General features: G+C 39.8%; 2 protein-coding genes across 11 annotated transcripts in view; one reads left to right on the forward strand and one right to left on the reverse strand.

Moving 5' to 3' along the window:
• The window catches only part of POLG2 (DNA polymerase gamma 2, accessory subunit), a 27,981-nt gene continuing 3,444 nt past the window's right edge, over positions 1-24,537 (forward strand). Inside the window, exons 1-8 of one of the 8 annotated variants that reach the window (XM_058705852.1) lie at positions 8-1,045; positions 4,848-4,974; positions 5,101-5,206; positions 6,457-6,630; positions 10,902-11,042; positions 13,253-13,297; positions 15,926-16,026; positions 18,192-18,395. In XM_058705852.1, the coding sequence (XP_058561835.1) occupies positions 484-1,045; positions 4,848-4,974; positions 5,101-5,206; positions 6,457-6,630; positions 10,902-11,042; positions 13,253-13,297; positions 15,926-16,026; positions 18,192-18,357 (1,422 nt within the window). In that variant the 5' untranslated portion in view covers positions 8-483 and the 3' untranslated portion in view covers positions 18,358-18,395. Of the gene's footprint in view, positions 1,046-4,847; positions 4,975-5,100; positions 5,207-6,456; positions 6,631-10,901; positions 11,043-13,216; positions 13,298-15,925; positions 16,027-18,191; positions 18,396-24,537 lie in introns of those variants that run through there. The other 7 variants (XM_058705850.1, XM_058705855.1, XM_058705857.1 and 4 more) reach the window with 7 other exon arrangements.
• The window catches only part of MILR1 (mast cell immunoglobulin like receptor 1), a 23,876-nt gene continuing 19,861 nt past the window's right edge, over positions 20,523-24,537 (reverse strand). For 2 of the 3 annotated variants that reach the window (XM_058705862.1, XM_058705860.1), the window contains one exon: positions 20,523-23,444. The gene's annotated coding sequence lies outside the window, so the exon portion shown is untranslated. Of the gene's footprint in view, positions 23,488-24,537 lie in introns of all 3 variants that reach the window. The other variant, XM_058705861.1, reaches the window with a different exon arrangement.

The following is a 24,537-nucleotide window of genomic DNA, read 5'->3' on the forward strand; positions in this document are numbered from 1 at the left end:
GGCAACATTTACAAGGAGTTGCAACTAAAGCTTGTGTCTGTAATCTATAAAGGGCTAAGACTTTAAAAGAGGTAACGGTTATTTACGCAAACACCTGAGATTGAAAAGGTGTATTTAAATGGCGATTTGGCGAACTCCAGTATTTTGATGTGATTTGCAAAACACTTGAGAAGCAAAGCGGATTTGGTACAGCACAATAGTGAAAAGTAGACGAGGATGATCTTTATCGGTGCTAATGATGGCTAAAAAGTAGGGGCCGAACTTGGTTGAGGCGAGAAACGGTACCGGGTCTGCGCCGGCCATAGCTACTGGCCTAGGCCTGCAACCGCTACAACCGAAACACGGGCGCGCTTCCGTGGGCGTGGTCAGCCGGGCGTCCGCGCACTTCCGTCGCGCCTGCGCAGTTGGCTCCTGGGCTCACGTTTGTGGCCGTTTCCCGGGACCAGCCAGCTAATAGGATACTGCTGTTTAACTCCGTGGGCGATGCGTTCTGGTGCTGCAGTCAGGGCCTGCCAGAAAGTCTGCAGGTGCCTATTGTCTGGGTTTGGAGGTCGAGTGGATGGGGGGCCGCCTGAGCCTTTGACGGAAGGGAGTAGCTCCTTCGGAGTGCCCCTGCGGTCGCAAGCGGAGCTGCCCCGGGGGAGCAAGCCGACCGAAGTCCCCGAGTCCGGTGAGGGGAGCGAGGAGCTGCTAGAGATCTGTCAGAGAAGGCATTTCTTCAGCGGCAGCAGGCGGCAGCTTAGCCGACATTCTCTTCTGAGCGGGTGCCACCCCGGCTTTGGCCCCTTGGGCATAGAGTTGCGGAAGAACCTGGCGGCAGAATGGTGGTCCTCCGTGGTGGTGTTAAGGGAGCAGGTCTTCCCGGTAGACGCCCTCCACCATGAGCCAGGCCCTTTGCTGCCCGGGGACAGTACCTTCAGGTTGGTTTCAGCAGCAACTCTACGCGAACTCTTGCAAGACAAAGAGCTGAGTAAGGAACAGCTAGTAGCATTTCTTGACAACTTACTAAAAACTTCTGGGAAACTACGGGAGAACCTTCTTCACGGTATGCTTCACGATTTCATGCTTCAAAATAGATGGGGTGGAAAGGCAGTCTTGGTAGATTTCGCGAATTGCCAACAGGCCCTGTATTCACGTGGGAAGGAAATTATCTGGTTCTCATCTTTTTGATGTAGTTGGGTATATTCACTTCCTACCATGGAGAAAACTGGTCCATTTGACTGGATAACACTAGAGTTCAATTGAGCAGCTCCAGAATTCAGGCCTAAATTAAATGATGTGGGTCATTTGTTCGACGTTACTAAAACGTTTGTAAATACTTAGTTATCTTTAATTTTACACACAATAGACTAATCAAAAGCTTATTTTTCTAGAGCAAAATGAAAATCCCCCTCCCCCAATTTTTTCTTACAGAAAACTGGTCTACAGTTGTTTGAAGTGCCCCTTAAGTGATTTTTGAGTCAGTTAAAAAAATAATAGTACTAATTAAGCTTTATAAATAATTCTTGAGTGAATACACAGAAATTTGTAGGTCACAATTTGCCCTTGGAGTCAAATAGAACATGATAGCAGAGATTCTGAAAAAAGTAAAAAAAAGATAATAATAAAATAACAAAAAATAACGGTTCTTTACAGGACAGACTTGCAGCCACAGCTTCTCATCTTTGCAAAATGCTATCCTTGCTATTTTAATTAAGTGGCACTATAAAGTAACTTAAAATAACCCAATGTCCATGGTTGTCTGAAAATTAGTACCCATATTTTAAAGATTTCCCTAATAAAACAAACTGGTGAGTATTTGTGACAGTTCTGATTTGTGCTACTTTAATTATTCCATGTCTTTTTTCTGGGGGAGTTAAATCACTACTTGTTACTATGTCCAAAATAAATCAATGTTTTCTTCCCTATTAGAAAATGAAACTTAGCTCGCTTAGATGCCCATTCATCAAAACATCTTTTGATATATCAGACCTTTTCTTTAGCAAATTTAAAACCACTTATTTGCAGAATCCTTTAATTGACTGGTGTTTTTAGCTTAGACTTACCCAGTTTGCTGCTTTCTATTCCCAAGGTTCTTGCTTTCTTTATTTCATGTCTGGACAACTTTGGTAGCCTCTACTTATGAATAGCTTTTTAAAATTCTCAGCCATTATGTTTCTGGATATTGTTATTGTCTTTTATGTTTTTGTTTCCAGATATTGTTATTGTTAATTGTCTCTTTCTTCTGTCCTTCTGTGACAAATTACACGTGTTAAACCTTTTCCCCCATCTTGTCATCAGCTTTCTTGAACACAATCACATTTTAAAGTCTGTGTCTAATGACCGAGATGTATCTGTTTCTAGTGTCTGTATCTCCGGCTTTTGGTCATTGGACTTTTCTCCTGATATTCTCTGTAATTTGTGTATAAGTTGGAGAGATAAATTGAGATATTGGTGGTGTTTTCTTCTTCCTGGGAGGATTTACTTTTGCTTTTGGCAGGCAGCTATCGTAGGAGCATATCTTCTTAATGCAATTCAAGATTGAGTTTATTGGAGGCTGGTCTTAAGTGTTTTCATCTTTGCTCCTACGCTATAGCTCTTTGAATGTCCCTCATGAAAGGCTGGAGTGTTTACTTTGGCACCTCCTCCTTCAGGAGCCCGGAACTACAATTTTTGTACTTTCCAGTCCCATAACTTATCAGGAAGTTCTCAGCATTTCAGCTTCTCAGCTCTGCTACTTGAGCATTAGAAAAGCAACAATAACTGTTGGGTTCACCTCTCTGCTCTACCCCTCTCTCCATGTTTTGGAACCACAAGTCTTTACTGCCTTGATAGTCTTTAAACAGATTTTTTTTTTTTTTAATTTCTTTACCAGCTTTTTTTTTTTTTTTTTTTTTTCCCTTAATGTTTATTTATTTTTGAGAGAGACAGAGACAGAATGTGAGTGGGTTAGGAGCAGAGAGAGAGGGAGACACAGAAGCAGAAGCAGCCTCCAGGCTCTTTAAAAAAAAAAAAAAAATTTTTTTTTTTTTTTAACGTTTTTTTAAATTTATTTTTGAGACAGGGAGAGACAGAGCATGAACAGGGGAGGGTCAGAGAGAGGGCGACACAGAATCTGAAACAGGCTCCAGGCTCTGAGCTGTCAGCACAGAGCCCGACGCGGGGCTCGAACTCACGAGCCGTGAGATCATGACCTGAGCTGAAGTCGGACGCTCAACCGACTGAGCCACCCAGGCGCCCCCCAGCTTTTCTTATCAGCAGACTAGTGTACTATTATCAGAAGTGGAAATTTCAAGTAATTTGAACACAATGCTGTCATTTAGTGGGATGCCATCTCAGTGCATAAAGAACCACAAAGAACTCTTGAATTTAGATTTATTCCAAATAGAAATGTTGGAAATATAATTCTGAAGCTGTTTCATATATGTTAGATGATAAAGCAAGTAGATGGATAGGTTAAGGTTATTAGGAACCAAGATTTTTGCTGTAAGAAAAAAGAGATACAAATATAATATAAAAGATACAAATATAAAAGAAGGCAAGGATAAACTTTGTAATCTTAAATTTGAATCAGCAATATTATATTAATATTAGTATGACCTCATAATTTTGAAAAACATTTCTTAACTTTCTTCATTTTGAAAGGACCTAGAAGTAATGACAATAGCAATAAACGCAACTAGTACCCAGACTTTGATTTTTAAAATGAACCAGTGCTTGGAGAAATGGCTAATCCCAGATCTGGGGCAGGGAAAGTACAAAGTGAGTTTGAGACATTTTATGGTGCTAGAAAGCAAAGAATTACTTGAAGACTAATAGAGTTATATCACAAGGACACAGATAATGGCTTGAAGGAGAATCCAGCTGAATATTAATTAGTAATAGTAATAGATTATAACACATTAAAAATAGAAATTTATAGTGTTAATCAAAAAAGAAATAGTTGAGACTGCCAGTAGGGGAAAGGGATGGAAAAACATTGTTTTACAGAAGCTATGAAATAAATGTAGAAGGAAAGACCGAAAAGTCACCTTTTAATGATTTTGCAATCCCCAGTATAATGATTCAAGCAGGATCATGAATGGATTCTAAAATGTTGGGTGGAAGTTTGTTGAGCAGGATGTTGTTGGGAATGGATATTACTACCTGATCAGGTAATCAAATTTGGTTTCATTAATATGGGATAATCTGAAATTATGTTCCTCCTGTTAAAATGCAAGAAGACCTACGTATCAACTATGCAGTATTTAGTTCTGTTAAAAATGATTTACCCCAATTAATGAAACAATTAGCCAGATCTTGAGTATGACTGTCTTGGACTCCAGTCAAGTCAATGTCATTAAAAGCAAAGTTAGAGAAGGAGGGAGGAGCAAGGGGACATGTTCTAGATTAAAATAGATTAAAGAGAACTGGTAAAAATGCAGAGCAGGAACCACAGCAATAAGTGACATTTTGGGTGACAATTGGAGAAAATAAAATGTCGACCATGTGTTAGATGAAATTGTGGTATTACGATTAATTTTATGGTGCAGTAATGATAGAGAATAATTTCAGGAGCCACATGCTGAAATGTTTCGGGGTGAACAAGAAAACATGTGGCAGAACGTTGACAGTTGGTGTGTCTAGCTGAAGAGTTTACAGATAGTTATTGTACTATACTTTCAACTTTCTTATTGATTTGAAAATCAAGAAGTTGTGGGGAAACCCCCTAAAACTAAGTGGTAATCAATTGAGATCTGCCTTAATAGTTCCATGCTACTTGTACCGCTTTGCTGGCGTTATTATATTGTTAACTCATTTATAAACTGACCCTTATGACTTGGGGATATGGAATAGATTTATATGATGATGAATTTATCTTTTGACAGGTGCGTTGGAGCACTATGTTAATTGCCTGGATCTGGTAAACAGGAGGCTGCCTTATGGCCTTGCTCAGATTGGAGTGTGTTTTCATCCTGTTTCTGATACTAAGCAGACACCTGATGGTGTTAAAAGGTACAAAAAAAATAACAAATAACATGGCCTTGTATTTAAGTAGTCAAGAACCAGTCACTCTCCCTTTGATCCAGATAGATTATGTAATTTCCAAGTAAGTAACTCTGATATTTCTGATATCCAAAGAATCGGTGAGAAGACTGAGGCTTCACTGGTTTGGTTTACTTCAGCAAGAACTGCAGGCCAGTGGCTTGATTTCTGGTTACGTCATCGACTCCTGTGGTGGAGAAAGGTACCGTTAATTTAATAGTTAATAGGTAGAGTGTCTTAGTATGTCAGAGATAATATTTCTCTACGATAAAACATTTTATTTGGTGTAGCTACGTTATGCTTGTAAGAGCTATAATGAATAGATAAATGCAAGTAAAAACCTCTTTGTAATGATTTTCATTGTTGCATATAAAAAGTTTCTTTGGTAAAGATACCTGTTGATGTCTGTCTTGCTCAGAAGCTTTTGTTGAGTAAGCATTTGCATTCGAGATAGAGTTCAAGTCCCTCACTTGGCATTCCTGGCTGCTGTAGAGTTTGACCCTTGCACACCCTACAGCCCCAACTTTTGTAGCCTGCCTCCATGAACTCTGTATTTGTCAAAATGGTTCTGTAATTTATAATTAAGTTTTAGTACCTGCTGAAGGGAAAACAGTTGAAGTAAGCATGTGTGGCTCACCATTGTCTTATCTCTCTCCAATTCTTAAAATCCCCAAACACCCACTAAACTGAGTGGAATAATTACAAATAATCACACTCTTCACAAAGGATAAGAATGGTGAGTATACACTTTCTTCTTTACCCCACTTAGTTTATGGTCACCTTCCCCTCTTACTAACTGACCTCAGAAAGGTTAGATAGCTCCAACAGTTTTTCTCTGTAGTTCTTTCAAACTAAAAACAATATTTTTAGCAATATATTCACTCATTTAACTAAACTTCATAATTTTTATTTGGAATCTGACCAATTTCATTCAGTTCCTGCATAGAAAGTCTCAGGCAGCTTTCCTTTTTTTTTTTTTTTTTTTTTTAATGTTTATTTTAACTTACTTTGAGAGAGTGAGAGCACAGGGGAGGGGCAGGGAGAGGGGGTGAGAGAATCCCAAGCAGGCTCTGCTCTCTCAATGCAGAGCCCAATGCAGGGCTCAAAACCACACAAACCATGAGATCATGACCTGAGCTGAAATCAAAAGTTGACACTTACCTGACTGAGCCACCCAGGTGCCCCACAACTTTTCTTATTTAAATTTTTTTTTTTTTTTTTTTTTTTTGAGAGACAGAGCATGAGTGGGGGAGGGGCAGGGACACAATATGAAGCAGGTTGCAGGCTCTGAGCTGTCAGCACAGAGCTGGACACAGGGTTAGAACTCAGGAACTGCGGGATGATAACCTGAGCCGAAGTTGGACGCTTAACTGATTGAGCTGCCCAGGCGCCCCTCAACTTTACTTTTTAACATTTATTTTAACAAGTTAATAAAACAAGTTTCTTTTCTAGTTTGCCAAGAGTCCATCTAACTTCAGCAGCAGTGATTGTCAGGACGAAGAGGGACGAAAAGGAAATAAACTTTACTACAATTTTCCATGGGGAAAGGAGCCAATAGAGACCCTGTGGAATCTAGGAGACCATGAACTTTTAAACATGTGTCCTGGAAATGAGTCTCAATTACACGTATGTTTTATATTAAGCTCCTATATATTTTTTACCCAGGTTCTCTAACTGATCTTTTTTTTTTTTAAGTTTATTGATTTATTTTGAGACAGAGACAGAATGCAAGCAGGGAAGGGGCAGAGAGGGAGGGAAAGAGAGAGAATCCCAAGCAGGCTCCGCACTGTCAGCACAGAGCCCGGTGTGGGGCTGGAACTAACAAACCATGAGATCATGACCTGAGCCAAAATCAAGAGTCAGCGAACTTAACCAACAAGCCACCTAGGCACCCCTAACTGATCGCTTTTGAAACCATTTGAGAATAAATTGTAGACATGGGGCCCCATGACCTCTTAATACTACAGTATATATGTCTGAAATGCAAGGACACTCACCTACTTAACCACAACACAGCTATCGAAATCTGGAATGTAATGATAATCTAATTATTACCATCCAATCCACTTAATCCTTCAAATGTTGTCCTAATGATGTCCTTCATAGGTCCAATATCCAATCTAGGATTTCATGTAGTTGTCATGTCTCTTTAGTTTCCTTCAGATGAACAGTTCCTTTTATCTTTGATGACCTTGACATTATTTTTGAAGCTTTTATTTTTAAGTAATTGCTACACCCAATGTGGGCTTGCAATTACAGCCAAGAGATTAAGAGTCGCATGCTCTACTGCCCGAGCCAGTCAGACGCCCCATGACTTTGACATTTTTGAAGAGTATATGTCTTTGTAGTTACTTTGTAGAATGTCCCCCAATTTGAATTTCTCTCATGTTTCCTTATGATTTATGTGTTTTTGCTAGGAATACCACAGAAATGCTGCTGCCCTCTCAGTGTATCATATCACAAGGCAAATGATAATCAGATTTTTTACTGTGGATGTTAACTTTTATCTCTTGGTTGCGATCGTGCTACCAGGTTTCTCCAATATGAAGTTGACAAATACTTTGTACTTAGTAATTAATGAGCAATTAACATGTCTTTTGTGGGCAGACAGTTTAAGACTATGTCAATAACCTGTTTCTCACCACATTTTGACCTACCAGTCGGAGCATGCGTTGATGTTTCTTGTGTAAATCAGTGGTTACTATGAGGGTTGCTAAATGGTGTCATTTATTATAATTATTAATTGTATTATTGCTCTATTAGATTTGTTTTTCAACAGTATACTGTGGGGTAGAGTTTTCTCCCCCTTTCTGTAAATATGGACTTACCCATTCCAGTTTCTCTCAGAGGGTTATAATCTGTTACTAGCATTATTTATTTTGATGCTGAAATTGTCCTGGACTTGGCCAGGGTCCTTTTGACATACCTCTATCATTCTCTGAGCATTTCCTTACTTTTTGTAGCAACAAGTTGTTCCAGGATCATCTTGTTTCTTGGCCTAGCTGTGGAGTCAGCCATTTCTCCAAGGAACCTTAATTCTTATTAGAGGAAAATGTATTTAAAAACTGAGATTTTGCTACAAGGTGTACTCCTTGCAAGTGGGTATCATTGCTTCTGGGCCCTTTCTGTGGACCCAGCTAAGAAATATTTGTAGGCGATTCTGTATATGCATGTTTACACACTCACCTCTATATTTGTGTCTGTATTTACCTGGTAAAAACTAGGAGTGCACACCAGTTCTTCAAGTTCTAGTCTAGTGTCACAGGGTTTATTCTAGCTTCACCTCTTTCCAAATTTATAATTCTCTTCTCTGACTGTGAGAAACCTGGCTCCCAGTATCTTCAGTTACTGATTTTTCATTTCTTGTATGTAACCACAGTCCCTACCATTGTTATACAAAGATCAGCCCTGATACATCCCTCTTCCCACCCCATCAGACACTCTAGGTGAGTGTTTGAAGCAGGGGAAGGAACAAGGAAGAAAGACTAAAGAACTTGACTGTAGATATGCTGTTGCCCGCTCCCTTTACAACCCCCATCACTAGGTGCTCTGGTGAGAATATAGAGAAGGAGGATTAGTTAGAAAGCCTGGCTTTGGGCCTCAGTGTCCCCTTCTTTACCAGTCACACTGGCTAGAAGTTGGGCCCTGGATCTCTCCCAGTTGGATACACTAGCCAGCTGACCAAAAACTGAGCCCTAGCCACAGAAGAAAGGTGCTTCATTTTCATCCTAAAAGGAACAAAGTTTTCAAAATTTAAACAGGTGATATAGTTTTCTTAGAGAAGGAACCTTGCCTTTCCATCACACAGGGTTCTTTATAAATGTCTATAATATTTTTCAAGGTACCCATGGATACAAAGTTTTAGAAGCCACATGGATGGATAGAATTGTGGCTGAGCCCTCTTATATGCTGACCCAGTCTTTCATTTAATTTTTTTTAAGTTTATTTATTTTGAGGAGGGGAGGGGCAGAGAGAAAGAGAATCCCAAGCAGACTCTGCATTGTCAGCACAGAGCCTGATATGGGGCTTGATCTATGAGATCATGACCTGAGCAGAAATCAAGGCTGGGATGCTCAACAGACTGAGCCAGCCAGGCACCCCCATGCTGACCCTTTCTTTAAGTTTATTTATTTTGAGAAAGAGAGGGGGGTGGGGGTGGAGAAGGGGCAGAGAAAGAGGGAGCGAGAAAGAATCCCAAGCAGGCTCTGCACTGTCAGCACAGAACCTGACGTGGGGCTTGAACCCACAAACCATGAGATCATGACCTGAGCTGAAACCAAGAGTCAGATGCTTAACCGACTGAGGCACCCAAATGCCTCTATGCTGACCCATTTTTGAGCTGTTGCAGATTTGAATGTTTAGATTTTCTGATTGGCAACAGGTGGAGTTTTTATGTGCTATTTGGTGACTAATAGAGTCTTCTCGTTGTTGAATATTTTCCCATAGCACCAACACCATCACATTTCATTTGGGGATATTCAGCACTCTTATGAAACCTGGTTAGCATAGTCATAGTTAAATAATCATTATTATAGTTAAAAACCAATCAGTCTTGTGACTAGGAATTTAATGTTTTTAGGTCTTTTTTTTTTTTTTTTTTTAAACGTAATCGCTACACCTAGTACGGGCTTGAACTCAGATCAAGGGTGGCATGCTCTTCTGACTGAGCCAGCCAGGGCCCCAGTCTTATCACTAGAAATTTGAAGATAATCTCTTTGTTATGGCTATTAGTCTCTTAATTTTTGTTCATTTTTTCACTATCTCCATGAAAAATTTTCCATACTCACCGTTAAATTGTTGCCCTTCCATTTCCGTGGTTCTCAAAATTGCTCATCATTAGTTGAACATGTTATAAAATAATAAGTAGAATTTCTGCTATTTAGTATGTTTTTTTGAAAGGCTTCTTGGGCTATTTGGTGTTTGTTTTTAGTAAATTTTACAATTAACATCTAAATACATTCTTGGGGGGATTTTTTTTGAGAATGGTGAAGTAGATCAGCAACATCTGAAGAACAAAGTGAGTATAGAAAGAAGTTTATTCTGGATGGTATAAGAAATCAGATATTCTAGCTAAGAAGAGTTACCATTGGATACCTTGGCATCCTTGGATATCCAGTTATCAAAGAATTAGAAAACATTAGCTGCATCTGGTTGGCTCAGTCAGTAGAGCATGTGACTCTTGATCTCGGGGTTGTGAGTTTAAGTCCCACGTTGGGTATAGAGATTACTTAAAATCTTTGGGGCACCTGGGTGGCTCAGTTGGTTGAGCGTCTGACTTCAGCTCAGGTCATGATCTGGCAGTTTGTGAGTTCAAGCCCCCTGTCGAGCTCTGTGCTGACAGCTCAGAGCCAGGACCCTGCTTCGGATTCTGTGTTTCCCTCTTTCTCTGCTCCTCCTCGGCTTGCTCTCTGTCTCTCACTCTCTCTCAAAAATAAATAAACTTCATAAATAAATAAATAAAAATTCAGGGCAGTTTTATGGGGCCCCTGGATGGCTCAGTTTCGAGCCCTACATTGGGCTCTGTGCTGACAGCTTAGAGCCTGGAGCCTGCTTCAGATTCTGTGTCTCCCCCCCCACCCCCCAGGCCTGCTGCCCCTGTCCTGCTCATGCTCTGTTTCTCAAAAATAAACATTAAAAAAAAATTTTTTTTTTAATTCAAGACAGTTCTAATACATAGTCAATTGAGACTTAATGATCTAATCTAAATCCTAATCTCCCTGAAAGCAGGAAATGTGTCATAACCATCTTTGTGGGTCCAGTGACTAGTATAGGCCTGGCCCAGAGTAGATACTTTCTTAAATGAATTTGTAAGTTTGTGTTCTGATTCTCTGAGTCTATAGTTTTAAGAGATAGCTCTGCTAAATGATACTTTATTTTTGTTCTACTTTTCTATGAAGGGCCGAGATGGACGAAAAAATGTGGTTCCTTATGTTCTATCTGTTAGTGGAAATCTAGACCGAGGCATGCTGGCTTATCTCTACGATTCTTTCCAGCTAACAGAGAGCTCCTTTACAAGAAAGAAGAATCTTCATAGAAAGGTGCTTTTAATATTTCAGAGATAAACTTGGGAAACTAGAAGTATATGGTTTTTTCACTCATGTTATTAGTATACTTGGTTTCTAACACAAACTGTGAATAATAAGTTTCTTTTCGTGCAAGTTATTTTACTGTTTTTCAGATTTTTAGAATCTGGCCACAGGAATAATAAGCAGGTTCTCACAGAATAGAACAAGGCATTCCTATTGGGTAGTCCCAGAGGCATTTCTGTTTGATCCTGGCAGACAGGGAGACAGAAATCTGTGATTCTTAGCTCCTGAGCCTTTCCCTCAGGTGGCTTCCATTTGTATCAGAGTGTTAAGTAGGATTATGTCACACTAGTAAGACTTGTGGTATTGACCTTACTGCTTCTAGTCGGACCCCAAGTGGCTATTGAGTAGATCATAAGAGCTAGCTACGGGCCTGGATAAAGGACATTTTTAAGGGCTCAAAATCAAGAGAGAGGAGGAAAGAAAGTAAATGTCTAATGGAGCAAGATTTTGGAAGAAACATGAGGAGTCAAGGCAGGATCAAGAACACAAGTGGGAGGGATTGGTCTTGAAAAGGAATTATTTGAAAAAGCAGGGAGGAGAGAAATGATTTTGTAGATAGAAATAGGCTACCAGGGCTGGTTAGCCTTTGAAGGAAGTTTTCCTCATACCCTCTATTTTCTTAGGGAATTAGAAGGCAGGATTATTAACTTAAACTGGGGAGGAGTACGGTTTAATTGGCAAGAATTTAGAGTATTCATATCCCCCTTGAATGCAAAAGGGAGCTGCCCCAAATCAATTTCAACATGTTGGGTACTCAGCTGGGACTGGAAACTGAATTTGTCCTACCACGCTGCAGAGCTAAGTGATTTATTTTGCAGTGTTCATTTAGCCTGATAGGCTCCTAAAGTTGGATTATAGAATTAATTGTTCAGGGGCTGGGATTTATAGGATGTATAGCAAATAAGGGGGATCCGTTCTTTCTCTCATATCCCACATCCAAACCGTCAGCAAAAACCATCGGACTCTGTCTTCAAAATATATCCTGTGTCTGACCATTTCTTACCACCAACTGCTTCCACTCTGATCTAAGCCACCACCATCCCCTCCCTCTGGCACTGAATGACCCTTTTCAAAGGTACGTGTTACTTTGCCCGGCTGCTCAGAATATTCCACTAAACTCCTCCGCTCACTCAGATGAAAAGGCAAAGCCTCCCAAGTGTTTCACAAAACCCTTCCCTTTTGACCTCACGTGCCTGCTCCAGCAGCACAGACCTCCTTGCTGTTCCTAGGACATGCAGGTCATGCTTCCATTTGGCTGGGATGCGCCTCCTCCAGGACCCACTTGCACCTCTCAAGTCTGCCCCAGTGTCACCTCAGAGAGAAGAACTTCTCTTACTACCTTATTTAAAATTGCAGCGGTGCCTGGGTGGCTCAGTCAGTTAAGCACCCGACCTTTGATTTTGGCTCAGGTCGTGATCTCCCATGTCACAGTTCGTGAGTTTGAGCCCCATGTTGGGCTCTCTGCTCATGACGTGGAGCCGGCTTGGGATTCTGTCCCCCTCTCTCTCTGCCCCTTCTCCGCTCATGTGCGTGCACCCTCGCAAAAAAAAAATAAAGTTAAACTAAAAAAAATTGCAAACAGCCTCTCCAAACCACCACTCACCAGCACTTCCTGTCTCCTCCCATACCACCTTCAAATATATGATTTACTTGTTTATTATCTGTTTATCCCCTCCATGAGGGGCAGGGAGTTTTGTCCCCAGTACGTAGAACTGTTTCTGGCACTAAGTAGCTGTTCAATATTTGTTGAGTGGATGGATGAATAAGAAAAGTGGTAAGTTTTGGCAAAAGAGAGTCCAAACAATAAGCCACATGGCTCTGGCTGGGTAGGGAAGGCAGTGATGCCAGGAAGGGGCATTTTGATTGAGGGAAAATAGAGTTGTCAGAAAATGGGAGAGTAGCAAGTGAGCTTATTTCTGCAGAACATTTAAGTGGGGAAGTCAATGAACACCTGGATATAGCCAGCTAAGTACATCATTACATGATTTTTTTCTGACCTCAGCTAGCTTCCGTTTTCATACAAGATTTTACTGTTTAAGAAGCTCTATGTTTGTTAGTGCTTGTGTTATGTTTAAACAAGGTGTGCTGTCCTTTCCACCCCCCCCTCTTTAAATTGCTTTTAGGTACTTAAACTTCACCCTTGTTTAGCCCCTGTTAAGGTTGCTTTGGATGTGGGAAGAGGCCCAACAGTGGAATTAAGACAGGTGGGTTAAATGAGTTTTAATGTCATGATTTTAATTATTACCATTATTTCAAACAAATGGGTAGCTTGCCATTTAAAATTTTTGATTTGTTTGATTTTTTTAAATTAATATTTTTTTATTTGAGAGAGAGAGAGGAAGTGGGGTAGAGGGGCAGTGGGAGACAGAGAATTCCAAGCCCTGGGGATAGATACCATGACCCTGGGATCGTGACCTAAACTGAAATCCAGAATTGGACACTCAGCTGACTGAGCCACCCAAGGCATCCCTCATTGGCTTCTTAAAAAATTTAATTAAATGGCTATGGATAAATTCTATGGTTAATTATGGATAATTGGAACTATAGTATATAAAAGAAGCTGCATACAGTTCAGTGGATTTTACTGTTAAGTCATGCTTAGTGATAGTTGCATTTTTTAAATGAGTGTGCATAGTTTTGGTAATCCAAATATTTGTACAGATGTCTAGTGAGTTATTTCTTGCCTACTTACAATTTTAACGTAACACTTTTGATACCTGTTGATATAAACACAAGTTCTAGATCTGTAATCTTGTTTTGGTTTCTCTAATCTATCTAGCCTAATGAAATACTCTTGAGAAAAGCCAGGAGGGTGGTTTTAGTTTCTTTTGAGACCCCCCCCCTTTACAGTGATGCTGGGTCCTGGGTGACTCAGACCCATCTAGCAACTGAGTGAGGACCCTAGCAAGATTCACCCAGCTTTTTTCTTCAGGGTCCTGTGGAGAGGTCTTGGGGGGAGGGGCAGGTAGTGCACACAGAGGAAGGGAAGGTAATGGTTTAACTTCCACTTTTCCCCCTGGGGTCATGGCGGACTCCCCAGCACCCTTGTAGGTAGAAGTTCCTTGGGGTTTTTTGCTTGAAGGACAAAAAAGAACTCTGCTCCTTAAATATTTGTCATTGTAATTGCAGGCCTTGTTTTGTTTTGGTTTTCTTTACGTGTAAGAATATAATAGTATTGTGTCCCGTGGGTGTTTTTAATTTACCAAAAGGGAGCATGTTGTATATCTTACTCTGTTTCTAACTTTTTTCCCTCAGCAGTATGACAGAAGTTTCTGGGCTATGCAAGGGTTTTTTGTTGGTTATATACATGAAGATGGGATTACTGGATAAAATGGATATGAATCCTTAATTTCACTATGTCAGTGAGATTGTCTCCATATTGGCTGCATGGTGTATTTGTATTCTCACTCATGGTGTGGGGATTGTCATTATCCCATGTGTTCAGCACCTAATCATGCTTAGAGCCATTTCTCTTCTACCTTCCAAAAGAGCAAAAAATTTTTAAGTTTATATATAGCGGGTGGTGGGGGGCAGAGAGAGAGGGAGAGAGAGAATCCCAAGCAGGCTCTGCACTGTCAGCACAGAGCCTGATGTGGGGACTGATGCCACGAACCACGAGATCATGACCTGAGCCGAAATCAAGAGTCGAACATCCAACCTAATGAGCCAGCCAGGTGCCCCAAAAGAGCAAATTGTTTGCTGTCAACCACTAACCTGTTAAAATCCACAATTATGTTTACCTTTCTCTGTTAACTTCTTACTTCGATTTATTAATATTTATATTCTCACCTATCCCCAACATATCAAGTACCTTAACACCCACCTACTTAGTTACGGTCTTTCCCTCGGAACTTGTTAGAAATGCAGATTCTTGGTCTTCGCGGCAGAGCTGCTGAATCAGAAACTCTGGTGATGCAACATGTGTTTGACAAACCCTCCAGGGGATTCTAATGCTAGCTGAAGTTTGAGAAATAGTACTGTCGCTCAGGCACTCCCTCCACACTCCCCAGTTCGAGATGGTCAACCTCCCCACCAGGAACATTTGGTGTTGTCTAGAGACAGCTTTGGTTGTCAGTTGTGGGGAGAGGAGTGCTAGAGGTATCTCGTGGAGGCCAGGGATGCTGCTAAGTATCCTGCGTCAGCATTCAGAGGGGGAGAAACCCTTCTCCAGATTGTTAAGGATGTTTAAAGTTTTTGCTCTGTTTTGCTTCACCATTGCTTGTTAAGAAAGCTGTTTATTATGTAAATTATGTAATATTACCCCTTACTACTTCTGTATTTCCAGTCAGGCTTTTGTGTACAGCGTCCCACCAAAATCAGTCATTCTGTCCTGGAAACGTTTTCTTTAGTTGGCTTCAGGAACACTGTTGTCCCCGTTTTCATCATGTTCGTCTGACTACTTCTCCCTTGTTTCCTCTCTGCCTGACATGGTTGTACAACCCTGGGGCTCAGTGCCCTGCTCTCAGATGAGTTCACAGCACAGCGCTTTGGACTGTTTTTTCTCCAACAGAATCTGCTTTGGTTTGGTTTTGTTAGTGTTTTGAATGATAACGATGATGACAAAAATTCTTGTAGTTGGTATAAAATTTTCTCTCTGAGAATATTTGCATTTAGTATTCAGCTTTGCAGTGCTTAATTTCTTCATTTCCAGAGGAAGTATGCAGCTTATAAGTATATAGTATGTGAATTGTGAACACTATTATCACATAACTAAAAGAATTTATGCCCATTTTAAACACTGGAAAAGGTGATTAGTGGTTTCATGAAAACAGGGTAATCATCCTAGTTACTTTTACTTCCTTCATATTTGAATTTTATGTATTTTTTCTCAGGTTTGTCAAGGACTATTTAGTGAATTACTAGAAAATGGTATTTCTGTGTGGCCTGGTTATTTGGAAACTGTGCACTCCTCACTGGAACAACTTTATTCAAAGTAAGAATTGTCTTTTTTTTTTTTTTTTTCCCAACATTTATTTATTTTTGAGAGAGTGAGAGAAAGAGAAACAGAGCGTGAGCAGGGGAGGGGCAGAGAGAGAGGGAAACACAGAATCAGAAGCAGGCTTCAGGCTCTGAGCTGTCAGCACAGAGGCCAACATGGGGCTCAGACTCATAAACTGCTAGATCATGACCAGAGCCAAAGTTGCACGCTTAACCAACTGAGCCACCCATGCACCCCAAGAATTGTTTGTGTTCAGAGTTTTTGATCCTGTGATGTTTCTTTATGAGTAACAGAAATCTCTTCTAAATATCCTTCTAAATATCTATCTATTTATATCTACATAAAATTATTCCTAACTCTCCCATTTACAGAACCATGTGCCCCTAGTTAATTGCTATAGCAGGAACAGTATTCATCAGGTAATATCTGAGCACATACTATGTGCAGCTTTAAGACTTAATGTCATGGACTATGTGTACCCGAGTTTATCATTTTATCAAGGATGCATTTATGTGTATTAGACACATTTATTGAATTAGGACTGAGGGAACATGAGTGGAGTGCCTTTTCCTTGCTTGTGTTGTGGTTCATTCTGAGGCTGAGTGGAAGATAATTCCATCCCAGACAAAGGACAGAGGACTAGTTTCAGTGATCAGCACCTCTGTTCACCCAGTTGATCCAGACACATTCCTGGATTTATCGTCCTTAACTCTTTCCTCTTCCTTACTTTTCACCTCCAGTTCATCACTACATGCCAGCCTGCTTCCTGAATAGTATCTTGGACCCATCTCTCAATCCTTAGTACACTGCCCAAGTTAAAGTCAACAGTGTCTTCTGGCTGGTTCTTGCAGTAATCTCCTGATCTTTTTTTTTTTTTTTTTTAATTTTTTTATGTTTATTTTTTGAGAGAGAGAGCATGAGTTGGGGAGGGGCAGAGAGAGAGGGAGACACAGAATCCAAAGCAGGCTCTAGGCTCTGAGCTATTGGCACAGAGCCTGACACAGGGCTTGAACTCACAAACCACAAGATCATGACCTGAGCTCAAGTCGGACCCTTAACTCAGGCGCCCCTCCTGATTGATCTTCTGTCTCTGGTCTTACCCCCTGCTATTTCATTAACTTCTGTTTTTCAAATAATCCATTCTTCCCTCCTTTGGGTTTATTTTGTTATCTTAATAACTTTTTGTGTTGACTATCTTTTGGGTGAAAAGTTGGGAAGCTTTATGTTTTTCTCTTCAGTTCTCTAGCAACTTGTTAAAATACGCCTTTCAGATGATGTCAGAGGAAAAACAGATTTCTATAGATAAAGCAAGTAATGGTTTCACTGTATGTAAAACTGAAAGGTGCTGCTTGAACCTGCCAGTCCTGTGAGTTCTAAAATCTTATCCTTTGTGTCATTAGAGGATAATTGAATATTATCAAGTTACAGTTGTTTTTGAATGGTAAAGCCCAAGAGCTTTTTAGTGGAATATTTATTAAGCACACTTACTATATTTTGGGCACTTTGATAACAGCAATAAACAAGACAGAAAAGATTCCTGTTCTTATGAAGCCTATATTGGAGTGGGACAAAGTAGACAGTAAACAAGTAAATAGATAAATGGGATAATTGCTGATGGAATTCTAGAAAAAAAACAATGAGATAGTGTAACTGGGTAAGCAGAAAGAAGGCCAGTGCGAATATATTCAGTTATTGCTGAACTAGAAACTGTAAGTTAGCATACTAAGTTCTGTATTAAGCAAGCATGGTTTGGGTATAATGTACTCAAGATCTTTGTTACAGTAGTATTATAAGAGAATTTAGTCTAAAGTAATTTTTCTTGAATTGTATCCAAGTACCAAAAGGCTACAGTTATTCTGAGGTTCATCCATAGTTTCGCCCCAAATGATGCGGTGAGGTACCAGTGTTTATTTCTCAAATTTTAGTTTTTTTTATGACTTTCCATCTATTACAATAATTCAGAGAAACTTTATGAAAACTTTACTTTGAATACAATTTGGAAACTTTGAAAAACTTTTTTGGTCTACCTTTCAAGCCCTGCCTTTGAGTTTTGTGACTCTGGAAAGTGACTGGGTTCTAAAGTAATTAAAGCTGGTAGTATGGCGAATTTACAATTTAATTTGTGCTCATGTGTTTTGTTTGACTACTTTTTCCCTCAGATATGATGAAATGAGTATTCTCTTCACAGTTTTGATTACTGAAGCTACTTTGGAGAATGGGTTAATACATCTGAGAAGTAGAGACACCACGATGAAGGAAATGATGCATATATCCAAAGTAAAAGACTTTTTAATCAAGTATATATCATCAGCTAAGAATGTATAGATTTTAATATTTATATAATAAATATTCTTCCTTCCTAATTTGATTGTCTTCTATTAACTTAGATTTGTTTTTAGCACCTTTACACTTATGAAGTAGACATTTTCAGTGCTTTTTGAAAATTCAGGTTTTATTCCTTATATATCTTGATGTATTCCATTCTATCAGAAATATGTTCAGCTACAAGAAACAAAAATCCCACTATATTGGGTGCCCCTAGTTGGCTCAGCTGGAAGAGCATGTGACTCTCGAATCTCAGGATTGTGAGTTCAAGACCTACAATGGGTGTAGAGATTCCCTGAAAATCAAATCTTAAAAAAAAAACCCAACATATTGGATTAAGCAAATTGTAGTTTGTTTTTCTCGTAACAAGAAGTCCAAGGGGTGGACTGTCCAGAGCTGGTATAATTATTTCAATTATACTTAGGGACCCAGGCTCTTGATATCTTTCTATTCTACCATCTTTAGTATTTTGGTTTTTATTTTTGTACTTGCTGCTACATGCTCATAAGGTGACTCCCGTCTAGGCTTCTTGTCCACATTCCAGTTAGGAAGAAAGTCAAGGAAACAAGAGCTAACCAGCCAAAACTCTTTCCTTTTTTTTTTCAGAAAAATTTTTTAATGTTTATTTATTTTTGAGACAGAGACAGAGCATGAACGGGGGAGGGTCAGAGAGAGGGAGACACAGAATCAGAAGCAGGCTCCAGGCTCCAAGCTGTCAGCACAGAGCCCGATGCAGGGCTCGAACTCACAGACCGTGAGATCGTGACCTGAGCCAAGGTCGGACGCTCAACCGACAGCCACCCAGGTGCCCCAACTCTTTCCTTTTTAATTGGGAAAGTAAAAGCTTTTCCAGGCATCCCAATTAGAAGACTTATTTACATTTCATTGGTCAGAACTGGGTCACCTGGTCACTCGTAGGCCAGTCACTGTCTGAGGGGATGAGAATATCATGATTAATTTGGATCAAACACAGTTTATTCTTTGGGGCTTTAGTAGTGTCTTCTCTCTGAAATGGGTTCTACTATCAGGAAAGAAGGAGTCTTTCTAGAATCTGCCACATGTATATTGTCAAATACTGAAGATTAACGTAAAACTAAACTTTCAAAAATTAGCACATTTATTTTTAAAACGCAAAATAAAATGTTAGATGGCATAATCTAGTGTTACAGTGTATTTTGTGTCTGCTTCTCATAGATAAAAGAAATCTTTAGACTTTTGTGTGCTGATTATGTTTGTGTTAATTATGCTGTCATTACTCGCTTGGCAAAAATTCCAAATATATGGACAATAGTGTAATTGACTCCAAATACTATGGCCCAGCACCAGCAACCATCAGCCTGTGAACATCTTGCTTCTTCCCCCTAACACCACCTTTCCATTCCAGTTTGAAGCAGATTATGGGTATCATTTCGTCTGTAAGGATTTCAGTTAAGTATCTTGTTAACCGTTATCCCACCTAAAAACATTAATACTAGATGATATGAAGGAATTATTGACAATTTCCTTGGGAGTCTGATGATGGTATTATGGCTTTCTTTTTTTTTTTAACATCCTTATCTGAAAGAGACACATACTTAAATATTTTTGAGTGAAATTATACGATATCTGAAACATGCCTTAAAATTCTCCAGTTTAAAAAAAAGTGGTGGAATATAGATAAAAAAAATATCTCTGAGTTGTTGGAGGTGGGTGATGGGTACATGGAGGTTCATTGTAATGCTTTTCTATTTTTGCATATGTTTGAGAATTTTCATAATAAAAAGTTTTTAAAAACAAATTCTTTTTTTTTTTTTTTTTTTAATGTTTATTTATCTTTGAGAGAGAGCAGGAGAGGAGCAGAGAGAGAGGGAGACAGAGAAGCCAAAGCAGGCTCTGGGCTATCAGTGCAGAATACGATGTGGGGCTTGAACTCAGGAACTGTGAGACCATGACCTGAGCCCAAGTTGGATACTTAACTGCCTGAGCCACCCAGGCACCCCAAAACCAATTCTTTAATGTCAAATATCCACTTGATTTTCAATTGTCTCATAATTTCATAAAATTGAAGTTGATTGTTAGGTCTTTTAGTCTCTCTTATCCCATAAATTTGAGCTCTCTCTCTGTTTTTCCTTTTTTAAGAAATTGGGCTGCAAAAAAAAAAAAAAAAAAAAAAAAAAAAAAAAAAAAAGAAATTGGGCTGCTTATTTTACAGGCTTTGTCACTGTTTGGACCGTGCTTATTGCATCCCCATGAGGGTTTAACCTGTTCTTCTCTATATATAATTCCTGTAGAGTGGAAGTTGAATCCAGAGGCTTGATCAGTTTCAAGTTTAATTTGGGGGCGGGGGCAGGGAGACAAGATTTTTCCTAGGTTGTGTTCTCCCATCAGGAGGCAGTTAGGTCTGGTGGTTTCTCTTTTGGGGATGCTAGCAATCAATCGTTGATCAATGCTTAGGTCAGTCAGTTCATTAGAGGTGGCAAAATGGTGATATTCTGATTTTCTTACATCTTCATTCATTAGTTAGAATACTTCTGTAAGGAAAAACATCTCTTACTTGCTTAGAGGTATGAGAGAGGTAGGATAAATGCTGATTCGTCCCCTTTAAAGTTGTTCCTTTTGATGTTCAAATTGTCCTATCTTTAGCCAGTGGGAGCTTCTTCAAGTTGGCCTGGAGTCCTTTTGACATAACTTTAGTAGTGTTTGATAGCTTCCTTGGTATCTAATGTCTGATCTAGAAATTGTATATTTCAGAGTTTCTCCAAGAAACCCTGGTTCCTTTTAATGGAAAACAGTATTTGGATGCTGTACTCTGGGTACTAGGGGTACTGATAGTTAGAAAGTGGACTTTGTGTCTAGGCCTTTTCAGTGTTCACAACTAGCGTGTGTGTGTGTTTGCGTGTTTGTGTATGTATATGTTTTAATCAGCTTTACTGAGATATAATTTATCTTCAATAAATTTACCTATTTTAAATGTACAAATTATGCATTTTAGGTAAATGGGTAACTACTACCAGAGTGACAATATAGAACATTTCCATCACACCAAAAAAGCCCCCTCTTGCCCTTTAGGACTGCAGGGGTTTTACTTAATCTCTTTTATCAGACATTTGTATTCCCATTAAAATCCCAGTTCTCAGGACTATTGAGGGTGATGATAAAATTAGAAAGCCACATCTCACAACTGCTCATTTGTTTTATTTTACCTTAATTACATCAGTCTCAGAATTGCAATACCAATATGACCCCTGTATGTCTACTTAAAAGTTTAAATTTCATTTTTTGCAATTTGGGGTTCAATACTTAGTTTTAATATAACTAAGAATTTTTTAAGTTTTAAAACATTTTTCTAAAGCTCTCCGTTGTACTGCCAGGTCCCTTTATTTAGGTACCTTTTCCTTTTAGGGGCCTCAGCCTTCACAGGAGATTGTATTCCTGGTTTGACTGCTAAGGCATCTGTACTGATTGGCAACATAGAATGTTTACACTGCAGGTGAGGTAAGTAATATTTATGGAGGTTTTTCCAGATCACAGATGTCCAGCTGGAGTTCTACATCAGAATCCCCTGTGGAGCTTTTAAAAATCTGAATATATTTGAGCCCTATTCTTTCTGATAACAATCTCTGACCGTTGGGCCCACACAAGTATATTTTTAAAACCTACAGGTGATTTCTGATGCTCACTCCAGCAGCAGTTCCCATTAAATCTGTCCGAGAGCTGCACACTTGCATGGTATTGTTTTGATGTATTTTCCCTCCAATCCAATTATTTTTAATACATTTGTTTTTACCAAATACCCTTCTCACATATTACACCACACCAATATCTATTGAAAGATGTTACTAAGAAATAGTCCTGTGAACTCATTGTTGATTTAGCCATAAGAGTGTTTTTGGAGGCATTTGTTTGCTGTTATACCACATCATCCTGTAAGGAAACATGGGAGAAATTTCTCTCAGATAATTGTGCTTCTCCTGAAGACTGGCCTGTTATTGTATGTGTTCTCTATTTATTCATCTTGTTCATTCAAAAAGGCTTTCTGAGCACCTGAGTCCCAGGGACTGTAAGTGTTAAGGACGTAGTGGTGAACAACACAGACAAGTCCCTTCCAGGGGTGGGCAGGTGGGGACAGATGCTAAGCAGGAGGCACATGGACAGTTTCAGGTAATTTCAGATAGTGATAGTGTTGTAGGTAATAGAACAGGATGATGTGCCAAATCGTGGCTGGGTAGTGTGTTTTGCATAGGTTGTCAGGGAAGCTCTGAGAACCTGACCTTCAAATTGAGGCTGAATGATACAAAGGGGTCAGGTGTGTGAAGATCTGGGGCGGTGGGACTAGCAAGAGCCAAGGCCCTTACGAGGGAAAAGGTGTGGAATGATCAAGGAGCAGAAAACAGGCCAGGGGAGCCGGAATAGAGGAGCATAGGGGAGATGGTCAGAGAGGTGGCCAAGACCCACATCCCTTAGGGGCACTTGGGTGGCTTAGTCAGTTGAGCGTCCAACTCTTGATTTTGGCTCAGGTCATGATCTCATGGTTGGTAACTTTAAGCCCCCCATCAAGTAGCCTTATAATGTTTGCAAACCTTATGCACACCTCTCTTTCTGCCCCCCTGCCTTCTGCCATTTATGTTTACTCTATGAATGTTCTTGAATCTTACACCCTTTCTCTGTGTTCAGGTTTCTTCTTCAAGTATACGGCGTACTTCTTTCACTGAGAACGTGATTGGAAAACCTCCTTCTCAGTCTTTGTCTTAAAATGCCTTCACTGTACCCTCAGTCTTGATTGCTATTTTGGCTAATGTAGTAGATTCTTTGGCTCTCTTAAGTGTCATCATGAGCCTCCTATTTGGTGGCATCAGAAACCTAAAAAATTACAATTCCCTTACTGCCAGGGTGTGTGTGGTTGTGAATGTCTTCCATTTAGACACGCGTGCGTGGGATCTGGGAAGTAGAAGGGAAGGTGGTGGTTGTCGCTGAGAAGCAAATGTCTGCGGTGGCAGAACTCCACATCCCATGTCGAGCCTCCAGTTTCTGGGCCTGAGGCTGTTGTGGCAGGAGGCAACCAGGGTAACGGCAGCAGTAGCTCTCCGGTCTCCAGAATGTAAGAACATCTACAGTTAAGTTATTTAAGTTGAAGAGAGTTTAGCAGGGTTGCTAAAGGATACAAAATCAAACAAAAAAAACAACTGTGTTCTGTATATCAACAGCATGAAATAAAATACAACTTACAGCATCAACATATCAAGTACCTAGGAATAAATAAGATGTGGAACAAAAGATGTGTAAGATGGGTATGCAGGAAATGATAAAATGTTAAGAGAATCCAAGAAGACAAAAGCAGTGAGATGCTTGTAATGTGCAAGACTCATTATTATAACAACGTTAATGCTCCCCAAATGGATCTATAAATTCAATCCAGTATCAATCAAAATCCCTCTAATGTTCAGGGTTTGTTTTTGTTTTTGTTTTCTTTAAGAAAATAACAAGCTGACTCTAAGATTTAATTGGAAATGCAAAAGGTCAAGAATAGCTAAGACATTCTTAAAAAGAACAAGATGGGAAAATTTGCTTTTCCAGTTATCAAAACTTATTTAGAAGAGTATGGTGGCAGGGCGCCTGAGCGGCTCGGTCGGTTAAGCGTCTGACTCTCGGCTTCAGCTCAGGTCACGATCTCACGGTTCGTGATTTCGAGCCCCGCGTCGGGCTCTGCACTGAGAGTGCAGAGCCTGCTTGGGATTCTCTCTCTCTCTGCCCCTCCCGCAATCACTCAGTATCTCTCTCTCTCACAATAAATAAATAAACTTAAAAAAAAAAAAAAGTATATGGTACTAACGCAGGAGAGATAAGAAGAACAATGAAACAATCTGAAGCGCAGAAGGAAACGCACATTGTACATGGACATTTGATTGTGCGACAGAGATGATATAGCAGTTTGGTGGGCAAAGGACAGCTTTACAGTGGATGGTGCTAGAGTTGGCTATGTTCGTGCACGGGAGGGATGAACTATGATGTCCACACCACACACATCTGGGTGAATGTAGACCAAAATATGAAAGTCAAAACGCTTTCAGAAAAACAGGCTAAGGAAGGGCCTCAAACAGGGATTTCATTAAAAAAAGAAATCCAAATGACCTACAAATATGGGAAAGTGTGTTCAACCTTATTAGTCTCAGGGAAACGCAAGTTAAAATCACAAAATGATAT

This window comes from Neofelis nebulosa, chromosome 16 (assembly GCF_028018385.1).
Source record: "Neofelis nebulosa isolate mNeoNeb1 chromosome 16, mNeoNeb1.pri, whole genome shotgun sequence".
NCBI classification, from domain to species: Eukaryota; Metazoa; Chordata; class Mammalia; order Carnivora; family Felidae; genus Neofelis; species Neofelis nebulosa.